Genomic DNA, 18,231 nt, shown 5'->3' on the forward strand with positions numbered 1-18,231 from the left:
AATCTTTAATCCCTTTGGAGATCTGGCAGGAAATACTCAGCTACACCAACCACAAAACCGGTCCCGGGGTTATTTGTTACAAGCCTTTTCTTTCACAAAACACACAGAGAGGCACAAACCAAACCCACTACTTGCTGAAGAGAGTGTCAAAGGAAGCCTTAAGAGGAACAGTGAGGACTAAATGAACTTGGAGTTTTCATGCTGATGAACAGTCCTGCAATCTCAGGAAGCACTGAACAGATACATGGATCCAAACACCATCAATGTGGACCTGTTTGCACGTCTTGCAAAGTGGACTAAAACAGAAATCATTTCTTCAGTACGTGGTCTGGAAAGCTGGTTACAAAATCAAAACCTGTACCAAAGCAACAGAGATTCTGAAAACTAACTTTGCCTTCCTTTTGAAAATATACTTTAAATACTCTAAGCTACTAAGTTCCCATCATGGGTGCTTTCAAATTTCAATCCTAAGTATACAGGCTTCCTGATTCTTTCCATCAATAACACTCACACGTTCACTCTTCCCATTACCACAATTACTCTGGAATATCACTGAAAAGCCACAAAATTGCACTACATTTCTACAGGCAGGAATAACACAACAGCCAAATGCTCCAGCAAATCCACCCAGGTGCTATTGCTTCAGAGCCCCATCAGCAAGCAGAGCAGAGTGCTGTGAGGTGGATGCTCTGCTCCCCTGGATCACTGACTCCAAAGCACATGTGCCCAGGGAGACACGTACGTGTTCACAGGTCGATGTTGATGCCTCTGCATTTCAGGGCATGGAATTCTTAATTTCCAGGAGAGATGCTCAGGCAATCACAACGTGTCAGTGCTCCTGGTATTTGTCAGCAAGGGTTGGGTGCTCCCCTCCTTGTGCTGCTTGTCTCATCTGTCCCTGGGCAGTTTATGCACTGTTAAATTGGGGGGTTTGTTCACTCGGGTTCAGAATAAAATCACTGCTCTTGGGAGCAGCTACTTATGTGCATCAGATCTCAACACTGCTCAGTGCCTGAGTTTGGACCTTGTTCACTTCTGTGTCAGCCCAACTCAGTGCCAGTGTGACACCAGCAAGAGCCTGAACACAAAGTCCACGGCACATCATGCCCTGTATTGCTGAAAAACCCCCCTCTTATCCCAGCAATACAGGGACGAGATTCCTCATCCTCTGTTAAAAAGATCTGCAGTTGGATTTCCAGAAGTGTTTTGCAGAAGCAGCTTCCACGCCTTAGGGAGTGCATGACCTACCACCACTGAAATAATGTCCAAGATCTTGCTGAGATTTAACCTCTTAGTTCAGTCTTATCTGGTACTTGATCACTGTCTCCAGAACAGAAGATGCTCAAATACTGGAGCAATCCATTGTGAAAATTAATACAGTACAGATGAACACAGATTTCCCGCATAAACTGGAAGTCATGTAGTGTGTAAAACCTTTCAGGATTGGAAGACTGAAACCTTGGTTTCAGGAATGAAATCTTTGGCTGATTAATTTTCATTCATCAATAAGCTGTTTCTCAGGGCTGAGTGAAACAGGTATAAAACACCTGCAATTTTAAAACAATGTGAGGCAAGCAGGGCATGTTATCCAGGAAAACTGATTTCCTAAGTAATTTCTTTCCTGCTTATTGAGGTTTCAAGCCAAGCGAAGGGTCAGTGATGATGGACTGTGCTGTCCTCCAGTAAATAAGGTTAATGTTACTGTATAGCTCTGTTTTGCACTCACAGAGCATGAGAACGAACCTAAGTACAGCTTGCTCAAATACAGACTGAAATATTACTCTGCATGAGGGGCAGATCCTGTGAGGTGGCCCCATCCAACTGATCCCTTGGAAATGTGATCAGTTTGTCTGTGTCCTTTCACTTCCAAAGGATCACCTGGATCTTTTCAGGTGGGTATGTTGTTAGAAGTGTTTGGATGAAATTGTCAGGACCTGACAACTCAAGCTTTACACTGGGAGGGAAGTACATCAGCTTCTTTGCCAGAGCCCACACTGGGACCATACAGTGGAGTTTTAGCTTACTTTAGTTTGGAGGTGATATACATGAAAATGAAGAAGACTCTAAGGTGGTAAGCTGTGTCCTTCCCAAGAAATCTTAAAAAATAGGGTAGAGCAATCTGTTTTTTTTGCATACCTGGGCTTCATATTTTTTAGCATTTATTTCAACAGTTCCTAACAATAGTACCCTTAACCAAGTACAGAACATCTCAGAGGAGCTGCTAAGACGAGAGGAGGAGATGAAGGGCTAGGAGATGTGAATTTTCAAATGAAGGGGAAAGAAAGCCCTTTTCACACAGGTTCCTATTTTCCCACTGTAACAATTCTCAAAAACACCTTCACAATTCCTGTAACAGCATCTCCTTAGAAAATTCCATTTCTGTAATGTAACATGCTCTCTTATTAGAAAAAAATAAAATGACACACTGACTACATGGTCTGGGTTCATTTTAAAATTCAACCAGCACAAAAACTCAGAACATGTGTGCATAGTTCCCAAAAAAATAAACAAAAGTTCAACTCTTGAACAAAGCAAGGCTAGCACAGCTCCTGCTGGTGCTCATGGGAAGCTCTGGTTTGGGCTGATGGCCAAGACTGCTGCCTACAGAGCAGAAGTGAAACCAGCCTCTTTGTAATCATATACACACCACCTTTGTCATACACACAAATGTTTCACTGGCTTAACACCCATGCCAGAGTCCACTGGAAAGCAAAAGCTTAGATGAAAAAGATCTTGCTATCCTCCTAAGGGCCACAATATGAACTTGAAGCACACACTCACAGCTAGAGCACGTGCCCTTCTGTGCACACTGTGGTGCAGCTCTGAGAGGCAACACACGCAGCCCCACTTGTCACTCAAACAGCCCCAGCTTTGCAGAGCCATCTGTTCTCTGCAGCCTCCTTTCGCCCTCCCTGCCCAAAGCCTTTAGCCTTCCTTTCACTTCAACTGCCCTTGGCAGACAGCTGGGATGGAAACATCGCCAGTCCCGAGGTGACAGCGCAGGGGAGATTTACCTGATGGGAGCTGACTCATCCCCTTTATCGAGCCAGTCCTGGGGTGGGATTATGTACATGCACCAGAGCCCCCAGTTGTAGCCGTGGGCGGCGTTGGCGTATTGCTGCACCTCAAACGTGTTGTACTTGATGTTGTCGATGGCCGGCAGGATGATCCGCTTCCGATCCTCTTTGATCCGCGTAAGGGCAGGTTCCACCCTGGGAGCAACAAAAACAGAGACGTGTTTTACAGGTTTTACAGCCCCCCAGTAATCCCAGGTCCTGCCTGGCAGGCTGATGAAACCAGGTTCTCTAACACTGCAAGCATTAACCCAGCGAGATGGCAGCCCAGAGCTGCCCCTGGGACCGAACCCACGTCACTGTCACACACTGATGGGGGGGACACTTCACACAGCAACTGCACAGGAATTATTACCTTTAGGAACCCATACCAGAGTTAAACAACACAAAACCTGACCAAACACCTCTTCTGAGGCCTGGAGACTGTTAATTCATCTCAGAGTGGACAAGTGTTGAGAGACACCATCACCACGAGCAGTTAAATGGTCTCACTGGCTACACCACCAGGGCTCCTGCTGGCCATTAAACACCAGCTCTTGCTGACATGGCCTGAAGAACTAAACACACACCAAGGGCTGCAAGAATCTGAAGGTGACTCGAAGGTTTTAATCTTGTTTCCTAAGGACTGACCCCACGGGATCTAGTTTGAATGACAAGTGTGGCTGCATTATTCCTTCTAAAACCTCTTTGGTGATGAGAAGATTTCAATTGCCAGATGGTGCAAAAGCAGCAAACTGCAGGAAATGTTCCATCATTTCAAAAGGCTTTAAAACATCAATGTGCTTTCAAGAGAAGCTACATCCCAAAAGGAAAGTAAAAAGCTTCAGTGCAAACACTCATTTCTGACCAAGGTAGTCTGAAGTCGCTATGAATTTACAGAGAAAGTGATCCAAAGAGGTAGCAGACTTACATAAGGGTGGAAATCACTCCTCAAAGTAGTATTAGAAACAGCCACTGGTTCAGTCCTTTGTAACTGTGTTTCCCCTTGAAACAAGCTTTGAAGATTTTGCAGAGCTCTCACATGTATCTTTAAGGGAATGGTGGTTTGCTGCGACTCACAAAGGTAGTGGGATTTGAACACTGATCTTTTCTCATTTTCCTTTTGCTGTTGGTTAAAAGGCAATTGTTCCTTCATGGTTTCAAGTTTGTTATTTTATATATTGTTTGTTATATTTAGTTTGTTACCATGAATTTTCTTGTGCAGGGCAACAGAAAGGGAAAGGCTTATAAAGTTAATTCAAACTGCATTTTCAGTCTTCACTACCTCCATCTGAACTATCATAAATTTTCTGATCTGTTCTGTAAGAAGACAGAAATTTCTCTGTAATTGAATACAGCCAAAATATTTGTCATTTTGTACACAGTCTCCCTATTGCTTACATGAGGTTGTGTACTGCTTGCCTTCTCTTCTTTTTACTGCTCCTACATGAGTAAAAATAGACACAGATTCAGTGAAACCCTTGAGTATTGATGATGAGCTGCTTACTGCAAATAAACCATCACAAAACAGAGCATAACTGACAAAAAGACAAGGTGTCACAGCATTGCATTTGGAGAGAAGAGCAAGAGACTTAAACTAGCTTAATTTGGATTCCTCCAGAAAACTGGCATTTGAATTTATCAGCTGGATGCCAATAACACAGAGAATGGAAGTTTTAATAAAAAGGATGATCACAAGCATGGTGGGAAAAAAAGAATGACATTGTAAGTCACAGAAATTTCCTCTGGCCAGGAAGGTTATAAAAGAGATGCTCATCTCCTATTCAACACATATTGTTTTGTTACTCTCCTTGATTTATTCTGGGAATAAATCAATGGATCCCTCATGACTGGAATGGCCTGAGGTCACCCTTACTACTGCTTGCCACCTGCAATTTTAGGTGCAGTACTTATATTGTCAAAGCCCAAGGTCCTGTGAGGTACCAAAAATCTCCACAGAAGCATGAAAGCTCAGCAGCCTAAAGGAGGACAGTGATTTCAGCTCTATTTTTGGCAATACTTTTTTTTAAACTTTTTTTCTTTTTTTTTTTATGACATTTAAAGAGCTGTACCCCAGACTCAAAGGAGATTTTTTTTTTCTTTCTGTTGGAGAAACAAGAAACAAATGAGAGACTCAGGACAGTGTAGTACATGATGCAGACTCTCAATTCATGTGGTCTTTGGGCTACACTTGGGCACCTCCATAAAGAGCCAATGTGACCTTCCAAATCAGGATAAGCCACTTCTGTTGTCAATATGAGATTATATTTATGAGATTGTTTTAAAAACCAGTGGGTGGACAGTAGAAAAACTCTTGCAAATCCAACAAAGCAGGGACTAATGCAGAAAAGCTGATTCTGCTCAGTTCTTTCCATCATGTTATCTGTGCTTACCACCTTAGGGGCAGCAGAAGAAAACACAGAACAGTGGACACTTCAGCCAGACACTCCCATCACAAATCCAGTGCCCCCAGCTCCCTTCTGGCCTCTGCAACAAAGGCTTTCAAAATACCAAACAACAGGTACAGGTGTCACTAATGACAGGCCACTAATTGTTGGACAGGAAGAAGAATCCTCCTCTTCAAGATTTTCAAGTAAAAAAATGACCTTGGTGCAGATCACCCTCCATGCAAAGCACCTGGAGCAGGACCCTGGTTACAGAACAAGACTGTTTAACCATCACACTTAAAACCATCCTGGAGGTTACAAATTCCTTCTACAGTTCCTCCTTGTGTGCTTGTTTTTCAAGTATTTTACTTTATAGGGTAGACTGAGATTGTGTAATGAAAAAGCTAAAAGAAGACAAGGAATTCTCCTCCCTTAATATCAGATGTCTGCAAAGGACCCCCCACATTCAAGGTAACTGCCTCAGACTTTCATTCTCAGCAGAGGGAGAGGGAGGCTGGCACTTTTACAGTCAGATGCTTCTCATAATAATGCAGACACTGAAACTAGGTGAGATTAATAATGTTGAATTATTTTGAATAAAAAGGGAATTTAGCCTGCTACTTTGCAAGACTGCTTAAAATTGGACTGCTGAAGTGTATCCCACATAATGGTTAGAGAAAGAATGTGAAGAAAATATTTAACAGTCACTCTGGTTTTCAGCCCTTAATCATATCTGTGATTGTGTTAATCCAATACTTGAGTCCTGGCAATGCTAACCTAGGTCCTTGCTATCTTCATTACACAAAGAACAATCCATTCCCAGCTCTGGGGCTGCTCTCACACCAGCCAGCACCAAACTACTCCTGTCACTCTACAGTTGACTAATTCCTGTGTTTTTCCAGTTGTATGACTCACATTTATTACCACCTGACACGGTGCTTTGCATCTGAATGGCACAAGGAGGGATCTCTGGAGTGTAATGCAACAGTTGGGTCAAAACACACGATGAAATTCCATTAATCTCTATCAATCTGTTAATGTGAAATCCCAGATTTTGAACTTCCATGAAATCTGAGGCATCTGTAAGCTGTCCATGTGATCAAAGTTCTGCTTCTGTCCCCCTCCACTCCAAAAATGTGAATGTTCAAGATACTACTTCTCCAATATCTCTGTCCTCAAGTTATGCCTTGCCAAGGTCATGGACTGAATTGGGATGAAAGCAACTGCTGCAACTTCCTTTTCTAAAGCTCCCATCTCACCCATGGAGGTGATTTTCTACCTCTGTTGGTAATCATATCCCTGTGGGTATTAGGAACAGGAAAGGTTCAGTATGTGGACAGACTGCACAGCTATCTAACTCCCCAGATATGTTCACACCCACAAGAAAGCAGGCTCTGAGTCACAGATGGAAAGAGAAGATCCAGGATAGAACTGTCCTCTGTTCTGAACTCTGGCTTTGTCTAATTGCTTCAGGTTTTTGAAAGGGTTATGATTAAATCTTTCCTAGTATTTTCTAGGGGTTTTTTCCCCTAATTTTAAACTGCTACATTATTATGCAGATTTACCCACCCTCTTTACAGACACCAGCATTCTTTCTCTGTTTTTTTTTTTTTCCCCTTGTCTTGTTTTTTCCACTGTGCACCTGCAGAAGTCAGATGCTTCTGGCAGCTCACAGGACTGAAAGGACAGAGGGGAAGGGGTTGCTGAAGTCCAAGTACGTTCTACATGCTGTGCTGATGAGCTGCAATATGTTGTTTGAGTGTTTTCTTTGCACGTGGCCACCACTGGCAGTGAGGCAGGATTGAAGGATTCAGCCCTGCCTGATCAGGTACATAAGCCAGATGTGAATTTTGAGATTCATCTCTGTTTTTCACAGATGCAAAAATATTAGGTTCCTACCTTGTATCTGAGCCGACGTGTTTTATGGGCACAGAGTAGCACAGATTGTTAACAAGTTATTTACTGGAGCAAGAGCAAAAGTTCTCCCAGGCATATTCACAGACTTGATGGATTTCAGGAAACTAAACATAATCAAAAGATTCAGCTTTAAAGGTAATGCTTCACAGCAGCCAGTTGTTTTTTTTCACCTAATAAAACCCAAGCAGACAATTTGGACTGGAATTTGAGTGACATATGAAGATCCTCCCTTCTATCCTCTCTTAAAATACCCATTTGTCAGTGTCCTCCTCTCACTCTGAATAGATTGCTGATGAGCAGATAAAGCCAGAAGAGAAAGGACAGTAAATTCAGTTCTCCTACAGACCCCACCGGGCTAAAGGGTGTTTCCACTTTGGTTTTATTTCTCTGAAGCAGTTCCAGCAATACAGGAATATAGTGCTGAAGTCTCTTTCCCAGGACTCATCCCTGTGATTGACAGAGCTTAGCTGGAACTCCATGAAGCAACATCACTTTTCCAGGATTTCAGTGGGCTTCCCAAAGGCACCAGGACAGGCTGGGCACAAATCCACAGCAGGTGCCTTGGTGAGTGACTCCTCCTTTCAGAGACTCTCCTGGGGGATTTGTGGAAGGAATCTCTGATCAGGAGCAAACTCACAACAAAACGATGTGTCAATTTGTCAGAGTGTGTTGAGCATATCACCAAACAAACAGCACGTGCATTTAATGCTTTTGCCTACCAGTTGAAAGATTCCTGCATGAACACTGGATTTCCCAAGGTGTTGGACACCCATGACTTTATTGGGAGTTCCAGCAATGCCAGAACTGTGGCCTTTGAGGACTAAGTGCTCCCAGGATAAACACTGGAGGCAAAAAAGAGGTGAAAGGCAGAATTTAACCCAGAGTACAGAATAAGCCTGTAAGAAGACTGAGAGCAAAGGCAGGGGTCAAACTGTGTTATCACAGGTTTCTCTAATCCCCTTGTAAGTCTATCTCTGAACATATATGCATTCTGTATTTAACATGGGGTTGATTCAGAGCAGCTCAAACCCCACGGGAAAGCACAGCAAACAAAAACCGTGTGCTGCCTCACATCCTTATCAGACTGCTGGAGAATTCATGCCATGGGGAAGTCTGATTTTCCACAATGCTAGAAAGAACAGCTTCTTCCAGAAAAAAAAAAAAAAACACAGATAAAAAGAAGTTAGTTATGAGCTCCTCAGTGCACATGATTATATAATTCACCTTTTAAAATATGTAAAAACACCTGCTGACTTCAAGCAGACTTTTAAAAAGGTACAACAGAGGGTTAGGGAAACCACACGATTGCTGCAGGCCAGAGAGCTGCCCAACTCTGCTACTTCAATAGCCTTCACAACTTCAGGGATGCTTTGCTAACATGTAGCATCTGAGAAGCAAAGCCCACTCTCCAGTTCTTAATCAGAATGATTGAGATTTGTCAATCATTTGTCAATAAATTCCTCACCGCCGCTCAAATGTCACTTTTTTTAAATTGGTTCAAAAGTAAAAACTTTCCTAAATGACAGGAATTGCATTGGGAAATGTCTCTCAAATTCTGCCCTATTCCAAGTGGGTACACAAATACCCTAATCTTTGGGTTCTTTTGAGATAAACATGTATCTTTTTTTTCCTCTCCACAACCACTACGTTAATTTTTACTCCAATGAAAAATGAAGAATGGACATTAAAAAAAAATAAAAAATCCAGCCTTTATTTTTTCAGCTTTCACAAATCAGAATTTCTTTTTCTTGCAAGCATTTAAGGAAGAGTCCTTACAAGACAGAAATGAAAGACAACATGGTCTCATCTGCTCGATTTTATGCCTCAGTGGGTCTAACACCGTATTTTACTCTGGCTCTACCACTGTCAGATACCATGAAGTGTAAACTTAACACAGGAATGTAAGAAAAAAAAAAAAAGCTGTGTAAACTGAAAGCTTATTTTGCATGATTTTATACGCTACCTCACATTTCACTGACAATACACATTTATCAGATGCAGACAAGCAGATCTACTGACACACATAATTCTTCACTGAGGCCATCTGAGGAATATTTAATGCAGAATGCCTTTCCTGTAAATAAGTGTTCAGAGAACTGAAAAAGAAATAAATTTCATACTCCCTTCCCGGGTCTCTAAGAGAAAAGAGAGGAATTCCCCCCCTGCTCTCCCTGACATCTCTATTGGTGTTCCTGTGTGCCCAGGGAAGTTTCAGACCCGCAGCCCCCAGCCAGGTGCAGAGTCAAAGATCAGCTCTTTGGCTGCCAAATCTCAACAGCTCTTTTCTGCACCACTGAAAAGCAACGAGGATGCTCCAATGAACACTCCAATGAACATTGTTGAGGTAGATGAATAGTTGAAGCTGCTTTTTTGGTATGTCCTCTCAATGTAGGCTGGCACTGTCCCATGGATCTGAAGGGCCCACATGGCTTATGTTCACGCTTCCCTCTCCACTCACATGATGCTAGTTCCCTTTTGCTATCTAAAACATGTATTCCATCAAGTTACCAAATTGATCCAAAGGCTGTGGATGAGAAAAAACACCCTTAATAAACATGTGTCCTTTCCTCTGCATAAATAAAACATCCCAGGTCAACCCTGGCACGGTACCAGGGATGCTGCCATGAACCATGTCCTGGGCAGGAGGGATGTGCTTGAACCCTCCAGAGGGGAGGGAATGCACAGGTAATTTTGTCCTCACCTTCACCACCTCTCTCACTAGAAAAAAAGAACCACCTGGACCTTACCAGGTCCCCAAAGACCCAACTGAGCTTGAACAGGGGGGACAGGGAGTTTACCTGCTGACAGAGATTGGCTTCCAGCTCACTGCATGAAAATGTTACAAGGGAGCTCTCAGGGGGACAAAGACCTTGTGGCTGTGCTCCACAAAAGCATAACCATGTCTCTGTTACAGAGCACTTGGGATAACCAAAGTTAGAAGACCAGGAGGAAATCAACTTCCTTTTTCCTTTACACACTGTTTCAGGAGTCCATTGCTCACAGCCACAGCAGCAAATTGCACTGCATCTCACAGGATAGAGCAGCACCTGCAAAGTATCATCCACAGACCCAGGGATCTTGATCTTTAGTTCTTCGTAGTTCATTAAAACACCAGTTTTCTATATTTTTAAAGCACTGCCAACTTCGGGCATAATCCATAATGATGGGATCTGTATGACACAGTCTGATGGATACTCAGCTTATATTTCAGGTTCTCTTTCTCGTGTCAGGCTGTCTCTGTCTCTCTGTTATATTGAAATCTTTTGATTAAATCCTCTTACTTCACTGCTTCCTTATTGATACTCCCCCTTTGTCTGGCAAAATTTTAATTACCATGGTACTGCATAACTCCATTCAGTGCTCTGATATTACCTCAGTGATAGGAGCAAAAGCAATTCCTAAGACAGAATGTAACTATAATACTCTATCATTATGTCTTCTTTTATGGCTCCTAGCACCCTCTTTATGGCTGCTAATATATTGTGGTTTCTGCCTTTCACTTACTGATTTCTGCTCTCCTTCACTCAATGTGTCCTTTTTCTCACCCAGAGAATTAACACCCTATCTCTGCTATCTCTCTTTCCTTCTCCCAGACACAGTGTAGGGAAGTTCTCTTCTCCTCCTCGTGCTATTCTTTCCCATCTCTCAAAGACAGGAGTCTACACAATGCTCTACATGTTCGGCAACACAATCAGCATCCAGGATGTGATGGTCTGCACTCAGGGTTGCTGTGGCTTAGCACACAGTGGGGGGACCTAATACAAAAGTCAGGGCAGGAATGCTGAAATCTTCAGAGGACTGAAGGGAAACTGAGCTATACCAGCTTAAATATACCCTCAGAGAGGAAAGTACAGGAGCTTTTCATATCCACTGCTTCTGCTGGGTTGCTGACTCCTGTTAAGTAACCATTAAAACCAGACCTGGTTCTACTGCAGGAGAGGTAGAATTTTACACATGAACTGTACAAACACATTATCACGTAATTTTAGTTTAAAATTCCATTTGAGAATTAATGGCAATGGCCTCCCTTTCAGGCAGTGCTCTCCTCTTTCACTCTCACAGCAGCAGTATTGGCTCACACCATCAAAAGCCTTAAGGGGAACAGGTCAGTCAAAAATCACTGCTCTGCAATAACATATTTCTACACCTGAGAAGCCAAAAAGCAGCAATTAAGCACAGCAAAATAAATAATTCAATGGCTAATTTGACCTGCCAGGTTGCAGAGTGTTTTTTTATATCCTACCAGATTGTATTTTAGTTTAGAAGAAGTGTCCCTGGAGAGCAATGCTGTGAGAGCCCATAAAATGCTATAGTGAGAAATAAGGCCAAAATTCACCTGTAAATGGCCCACTATTGTTAAAAGAAGTTTTCTTGTTATTGATCCTGCATATTTCATGAGAAAGTGAAGAAGTCCTTCTTTGATTCTATATGAGTTAATCTGCCAACTGATTAGGCAGGTAAAGCAGCCATAGATTGGAAGACTAGAATTGCACTGCAGGTACTTGACTTTTAGATGGAACACAAACCAAACAGAAAGCTAATGCTCTTTTCTGTGGTAAAGGAATTGGCTTCTTTTTAATTGCCTCACAAATAATCCAGAGACAGCTTTGAGTGGGAGCAATCCGTGTGGCCTCTGAATACATAAATATGCACTGAAAATGGGGGGAAATATTCATTCAAGATGCACCTAAGTAGGAGAATAGAACAGCAGTACCTTAACAAGAGACTCCTGCCTCACTCCCAAGTTTGTAGGGCTGGGAGTGTGGGTAATTGTAACCCAGTGGGGAAAAACAAAGCAGCCCAGATGGAAGGACTTTAGTCCCTCCCAGTAAAAGAAGATTAGATGAAAATGGAGCTGACAGGCACCCGCATGTGCACAGGTGGGCAGCACTAAAACCAGGAGGAGGTGGGCAGAGCAGGGCAGCACTAAAACCAGGAGGAGGTGGGCAGAGCAGGGCTGGAGGTGGCTCAGCAGCCACAAGGGTTGAGTGGAAGAACAGTGGGAACTCCAGTGGGGAGCACTCGGAGCACACACGGCTCTGGGACATGGGACACGTGTCTGCCGGCCCCACACACCTGCTGGGGCTGCTCCAGAGCCCAGGGATCCCAGAGCAGCTGCTGAGCCCAGCTCAGCACACTGGGCATGCTGTGGAAAGGACAGGGCACTAGGGAGGATGCAATAAATGCAAACACTCTTTATCTCGGCCATACACACACCCTCTCGTTCACCGAGCAGTCTGTGTTCTTGCTGTGCTGATTTGAACCCTTTCTGACATTAATGCAAAGCAGTAAGGTTCAGAAAAACCCCTAACAAACCCCAAAGCAACCACAAAGCCCTTTCCTGCTTACTGACACCGCTGCCGAGCTTGGCTGGGTACAGCACACCAGTCAGATCTCAATGTCCTTCATAAAATTATAACAAAATTCTCCATAAGCCTCAGAAAACTGCAGCTTGGGCAGGACAAGCACTGGGAACAGCACCCAGAGCATGCTCTCCCCAGTCCTGCCCCATAGCTGATATTACCCTAGATGAATGTTTGCAATGATTTGAAAGACCTACTTGCTTTAAAAGTAAATAAATAAATTAAACCAGCTCTTAAGCTTCTAGAAAACTACTACAACTGCTATTATAGTCTAACATAGTCCTAGGGAAAAAAAAATGGGATGAACATAAACCAGGTGCACTACAAGACTTATTTTACTGCATCTTCCATTTTATAAAGATATTCATGAACATATAAAAATAAACACTCCACTCCTTTGCAATTAAGTTTCTCCCTAGTTGTAAGTACAGCTATTTTTAGTTTTAATTTGAGGATATCTCCCAGAATTGCAGAGCATAATCATTTCCACCATAACTCTGCATCATCATTATCAAATAACAGCCTATCTTTGGAAAACACACATTTTACATGCTGAAGGTCCCAGCAGCCCTTTTTCAGCTGACTGTACATATCAGTTCCTTCAGTCCCAACTTCAAGTAATGGAAAATACTGGCCACCAAGTGGTGCTACAAAGGTTTACTCCAAATGCAGATCTGGCCCATTAAACCCAAGACTGTTCCTCCCTTGCAAACCAAAGGGGGATGAGGAAAGGTGCACTAATTTCAAGCTCCATTAAGAATGCAGGAAATAATTTAATGTTTCCCGCAAATGTAAAGGCAAGAAAATTTATGAGGAAATCAGATTGGTATTCAACTTTCCAAGATGAAATGACAGAAAATGACAAGGAGGTAAAAGAAGTATTTGAAAGCATCTGGCCCAAAGCTCCTTAATGGTGTCTCCCCATTTGACGGCTCCCGGGATTTCACATCCATTGTAGTTACAATTACTTCCCTCTCTACTGAGTTGTCCTAGACCAGTCACAGCAGCTTTTTTATGGATCTTAGAGTCATTGCAGAAGACTCTCAGCAATGTTGCAATAATCAAGGACATTATTCTAAAGTAACTGCTGATGGGGTGACACCAGCCCACAGCCACCTCACCCCCACGGCTCCTCAGCTTCCCTGTCGCTGAGCAAATCCTTGTACAGCCCCTGAGACACAGGGCCCACTGTCCCAGAGCCAGCCTCCCCCTGGGGACAGCCAGCACTTACCAGCCAATGTTGAATTCCACGTGGGCATCAAAGAAGCCGACGACAGGAGAGGTTGCTGCTTTCCAGCCCTGGATCCTGGCTCGGATCAGTCCTTCTCGTTTGTTGTTGCGCACGATTTTCACCAGGCCTGGGTATCTTTTATTGACATACTGGTCCAGATTAAATTTTAGCTCAACTGCAGGACAAAAAAGAAAAAAACAAAAAACCAAACCACAGACATTTAGAATGAGAAAAGCCCTGCAATGTTATGCTTTGCTTTAATTTATTCTGCAACAGAAAGGGAAAGAGATCCTTCAAGTAATCCTAAATCCTTTCTCATTCTCACAGATACAAACCAAGTACTGTGGTTGTGGCATGGGCTAATTCCACGGGTATCAGCTCAGAGAAATTCTCTACACATCAGAGATTTTCCCAGGTTTAATATGGCTTGATGGATTTGAGTATAGTTTTGAAGAGGTAGTTTGCCAAAATATTTTTAAATAATTACTATTCTAATTCTCTGATGATTTGAATTAGGTTACAAGTGGCCTCTGGAGGAGCAACTCTGGCCACAAAGGCCACAAAGCAGTGTAACATGGCAGTCTGGTGATTATTTGTTCTGATTTATGCTGTTCAGTAAGAGTTTGAAAAATAACCTCAATGGATTTTGGGTCAAGACCTAATTCAGATCACAATTAATTTCTCTTCATTTTAGGGTTTTCCCTTAAATATAATCAAGACTCCTTAATACCAGGCTTCTTTCCCATTGAACTAAATGGATATTGAAGATCTCAAATAGACTTCTCTTTTGTTCATTTTCAGGCATTCAATCACAGACAGAGCAGAATTCATTCACCCCTTTTTCAGCCTCATTTCAAGAGGTTTATAAACAGGCAAATTACCAAAATGCTCTCTCTATTTTTTAAAAATCAATCTAGTTTAGTAATTCATTTACACTGCAGCTTATTCATAATGGGGCTTTTGCTCAAATGTATTTATTAGGAAAACTAGAAGAAGCTTCCAGGATGTTAGAATCCTCATTCTTGCGATCTATAGTACCCAGTAGGATCATTATCACTGGAATCAAAGACCTGATAAATCTCCAGTTACCAGGAAGAGCAGCAGAGAAAAGCCACAGAAGAGTTCACTGAGAAACAATGAGTTCAGTTCTCCTCAGTATTACATTGACTCCAGCACTCTGCAATCTCACATAATTACTCCACAGGTTACGCTGTCATAAGTGAAATCTGAATTGCATTAACATTTTTCTTAAACCTGTATGTTTTGGAATTTAGTTTTGTTTGAGCTCTTTCTTCTCTCAACCTTCCTCTCTCTTCAGGGATCTTGAAGAGTAAAAGTAACTTAAAACTGAAACACCTAATTAAAGCTGTTGTTCTGTGGAGGAAATGCTAAACTTCAGGCTTATTTTAAATAAAGATGATTTTAGAAGATGCAGAAGTTCTAGAAGACTAAGGTATAACAACATAAAACACAACATCACTGCTAGTCCCTTGTATCCTGAGAATTCTTCAAACTTGATTGTATTGTGCTGATCTATAGCACTCTATATGTATGTATGTTCTGAATTTGGATTGCTGCAACACAAGTGCTATTTTTACACGAATGAACCAGATGACCTGAAAGCTGCATGTGCTTTGTGCCCGTTCTGTTTCATTCTCATACACGAATTTACTCCCTATCTCAAAAAGAAAAAAAAATCAGGCTCAAAATCTGACGTTATCAACACCTCTTTAATTCCTGAAGAAAGTGTGCTACTATGTAAAAGAGCAGAAACTATCTTAAAGGAGAATCTGTAGCCCCATTTTTCCTTGAAAGTAGAGTTTAAAATTTTAGTCTATTAATGACAATGTTCCTCTGGATCTGAAAATTTGGACAGAAGTGTCCTATTAAGACTGCCTATCACAAATGTCATTTATTCTGTGAGGATTTCAATGAAATCAACAGGGTTTACCCACATAATGTTTATTTGTTACACAAACAGTCAATATTTACTCACAGCTTTGTGCAAATGGCTCAATCAAGCCCCTCATCAACAAACATGAACTCTTGCAAATTCTACTGACTTCAACAGAGGTATGTTAATTTATACCAACATATGAGTCAATGATTATTAGCTGTGGTTGCATGTATGACCCTCCTCCCCCAGCTGCTTTAATGCAGAACGGCTCAAAGGTGTTTCATCCAACGTTAAAAAAATAAGCATTTTGGCCAGCAGTGACCAAACTCCCTCTGCTTTACGTTCCACGTCTAGAAATCCCAGAGCGGGAGGAAAGGCTGGGAATGCTCACCGTTGTCACTGTTGTCATCCACCAGGATGATCTCCTTGAGCAGGTGGGAGGGGGTGTGGTTGACCACGCTGTGCACCGAGCGCAGGATGACCGAGAGCGCCTCGTTCACGAAGATGAACACCACGGAGATCTGGGGCAGGTCGTCGGGGTAGCTCATCTGTCTGCACCTGGAGGGAAGAGAGGCACCATTAAAACCCAAGCAGCCACTGGGAGGCCAAGTGGGATGAAGAGCATCCTCTCCTGCTTGCTCTCCATCTCATAGGGGGATTTGCAGACTTTGTCCTTTATAACCCTGAACAAAGATGTGGCAAAAGCTCAAAAGAAGTAACCCAGCCAGGAGCAGCAACCTGTATAAAACAAAGAGGATGAGCACACATGTTTGTAGCAGCTCTCACTCCCTGGAAGGTTAAAAGCACCTCTGCAAAACCAAAGGAATATCAATGATTTTGCTCAAAAACAACCTGCAGAAGGCCCACAGTGCTACCCCCTGGCTGTGCTCCCAGGGGAACCATCAGCAGGTCTGCTGGTAGCTCAGAACTGGATCTCCTGCTTTCAAAACCAGGGCTCACTCAAGCAAATTTTGCACTTGCCCATACAAGGAGCATTTGCCACCCTTTCTGACTTTGCAGTTTGTGCAGCAATAACAATTATGTGATGGCTGTTGTACAGGCACACACTGAAGTATCTGCAAAACAAATCTGCTCCCTCTGAGCCAACACCTTGGAAGGCAGCTACATCCTGATTCGCAATTTGCTTTTGTGCTGCTCACTAACACATACATGTTACCATAGACCATTGTGAGAAGAAAAACTGAGGCCTGGAGAAGTCACACAGCACAGAGCAGAACTGCTGCTTCCCAAGCCCACAGCCCATGCCCCTGTCTAACTGTCGTTATCATACTGCCTTATTTTAGTGGAACTCTCTCCCACTAGCAAATATTCTAACTTTAAAAAATACCTATGTGTTCTCACAGGCAAAAGCCATTCAGAATTACCACAGCAATTACTGAACCTGCTCTCTAAAATACCACTAATGAAATCACAGGGAACGACTTTTCCTGCTCTTATCAAACTTTCTGACCTCTTTGCTCATTACTTTGGCATAACAATCACTTTTTTTTCCCACTCTCAGCAGTCATGGGGATAGGGAGGGAGACAAATGCTTGACTGCTGAGTAACCTCTGGAAATCAGTTATGAATTCTAGTAAAGTGCAATTATTCATAACTCCTCATCCCAGCAGTACTTGCCCAGGGACATGAGTACTTGTCATTGATTACAGTGTTACTGCATCAACACTCAAGAGCTGGCAGGAAAGAAGGGACGAGAGAAAACATGTAACCGAGGTCTGGAGACAAAAAGGAGGTTGTGGCAGAGGAGGAGGGAGAGCAGCAAGAACGAGAGGTCAGTCAAAGCAGCATTTACTACATAGAGGGACAAGCAATTAAAGGAAAGGTGGGATGACCACAAGTGTCAGAAGTAGAGATGTACCTGGGTTAGGTCCATCCCTATCCCTTCTCACTGCACCTTCCTTCTGCCAGTTGTCCCCTTTTTCTACGAGGAAGACATAGCTGAAAAATTGCATTATGGCTGCATTTGGAAAGAATACCCTGACCATCACATATTGGAACATCTTGGGTAATCCCAATGCAACGGGAACATCTAGATGGGCAAAGGCAAAGCTCATAATTTAGCAGTGGTTTAAAAGCTGTCATAGTTTTATTTATTGCAGTGAGGATGAAGAACAGCAAAAGCAGCTGTCCAGCTGAGTAGACTTTTCAAAGCACAGCAGTGATTTAGGAGTTTATTTCCTTCAGACTTCAAGTCAACCTTGAACTCTCAGCTCCTTAGGTCACTTCAGAAAATGAGATGGATGTGCTGAGGTAGTCAGGAGGAAGTACTGGTCCACTGGAAAATGCTACTGATGATGTTTGAGAGTATGAGCAATCCCAGTTAAGGGGCCTTTCCTTAAAAATCAGTGGGTGCTTAAGTGCT

At 42.7% G+C, this 18,231-nt stretch overlaps 1 protein-coding gene across 3 annotated transcripts in view; it reads right to left on the bottom strand.

Annotated features, from left to right (window-relative positions):
- Positions 1-18,231, bottom strand: part of GALNT9 (polypeptide N-acetylgalactosaminyltransferase 9) — a 136,088-nt gene that overhangs the window by 75,715 nt on the left and 42,142 nt on the right. For all 3 annotated transcript variants that reach the window (XM_064675274.1, XM_064675276.1, XM_064675275.1), the window contains 3 exons: positions 16,240-16,406; positions 13,952-14,126; positions 3,015-3,212 (listed from right to left, as the gene is read on the bottom strand). In XM_064675274.1, the coding sequence (XP_064531344.1) occupies positions 3,015-3,212; positions 13,952-14,126; positions 16,240-16,406 (540 nt within the window). The remainder of the gene's footprint in view (positions 1-3,014; positions 3,213-13,951; positions 14,127-16,239; positions 16,407-18,231) is intronic.

The sequence above is a fragment of the Pseudopipra pipra genome, chromosome 18 (genome assembly GCF_036250125.1).
Source record: "Pseudopipra pipra isolate bDixPip1 chromosome 18, bDixPip1.hap1, whole genome shotgun sequence".
NCBI classification, from domain to species: Eukaryota; Metazoa; Chordata; class Aves; order Passeriformes; family Pipridae; genus Pseudopipra; species Pseudopipra pipra.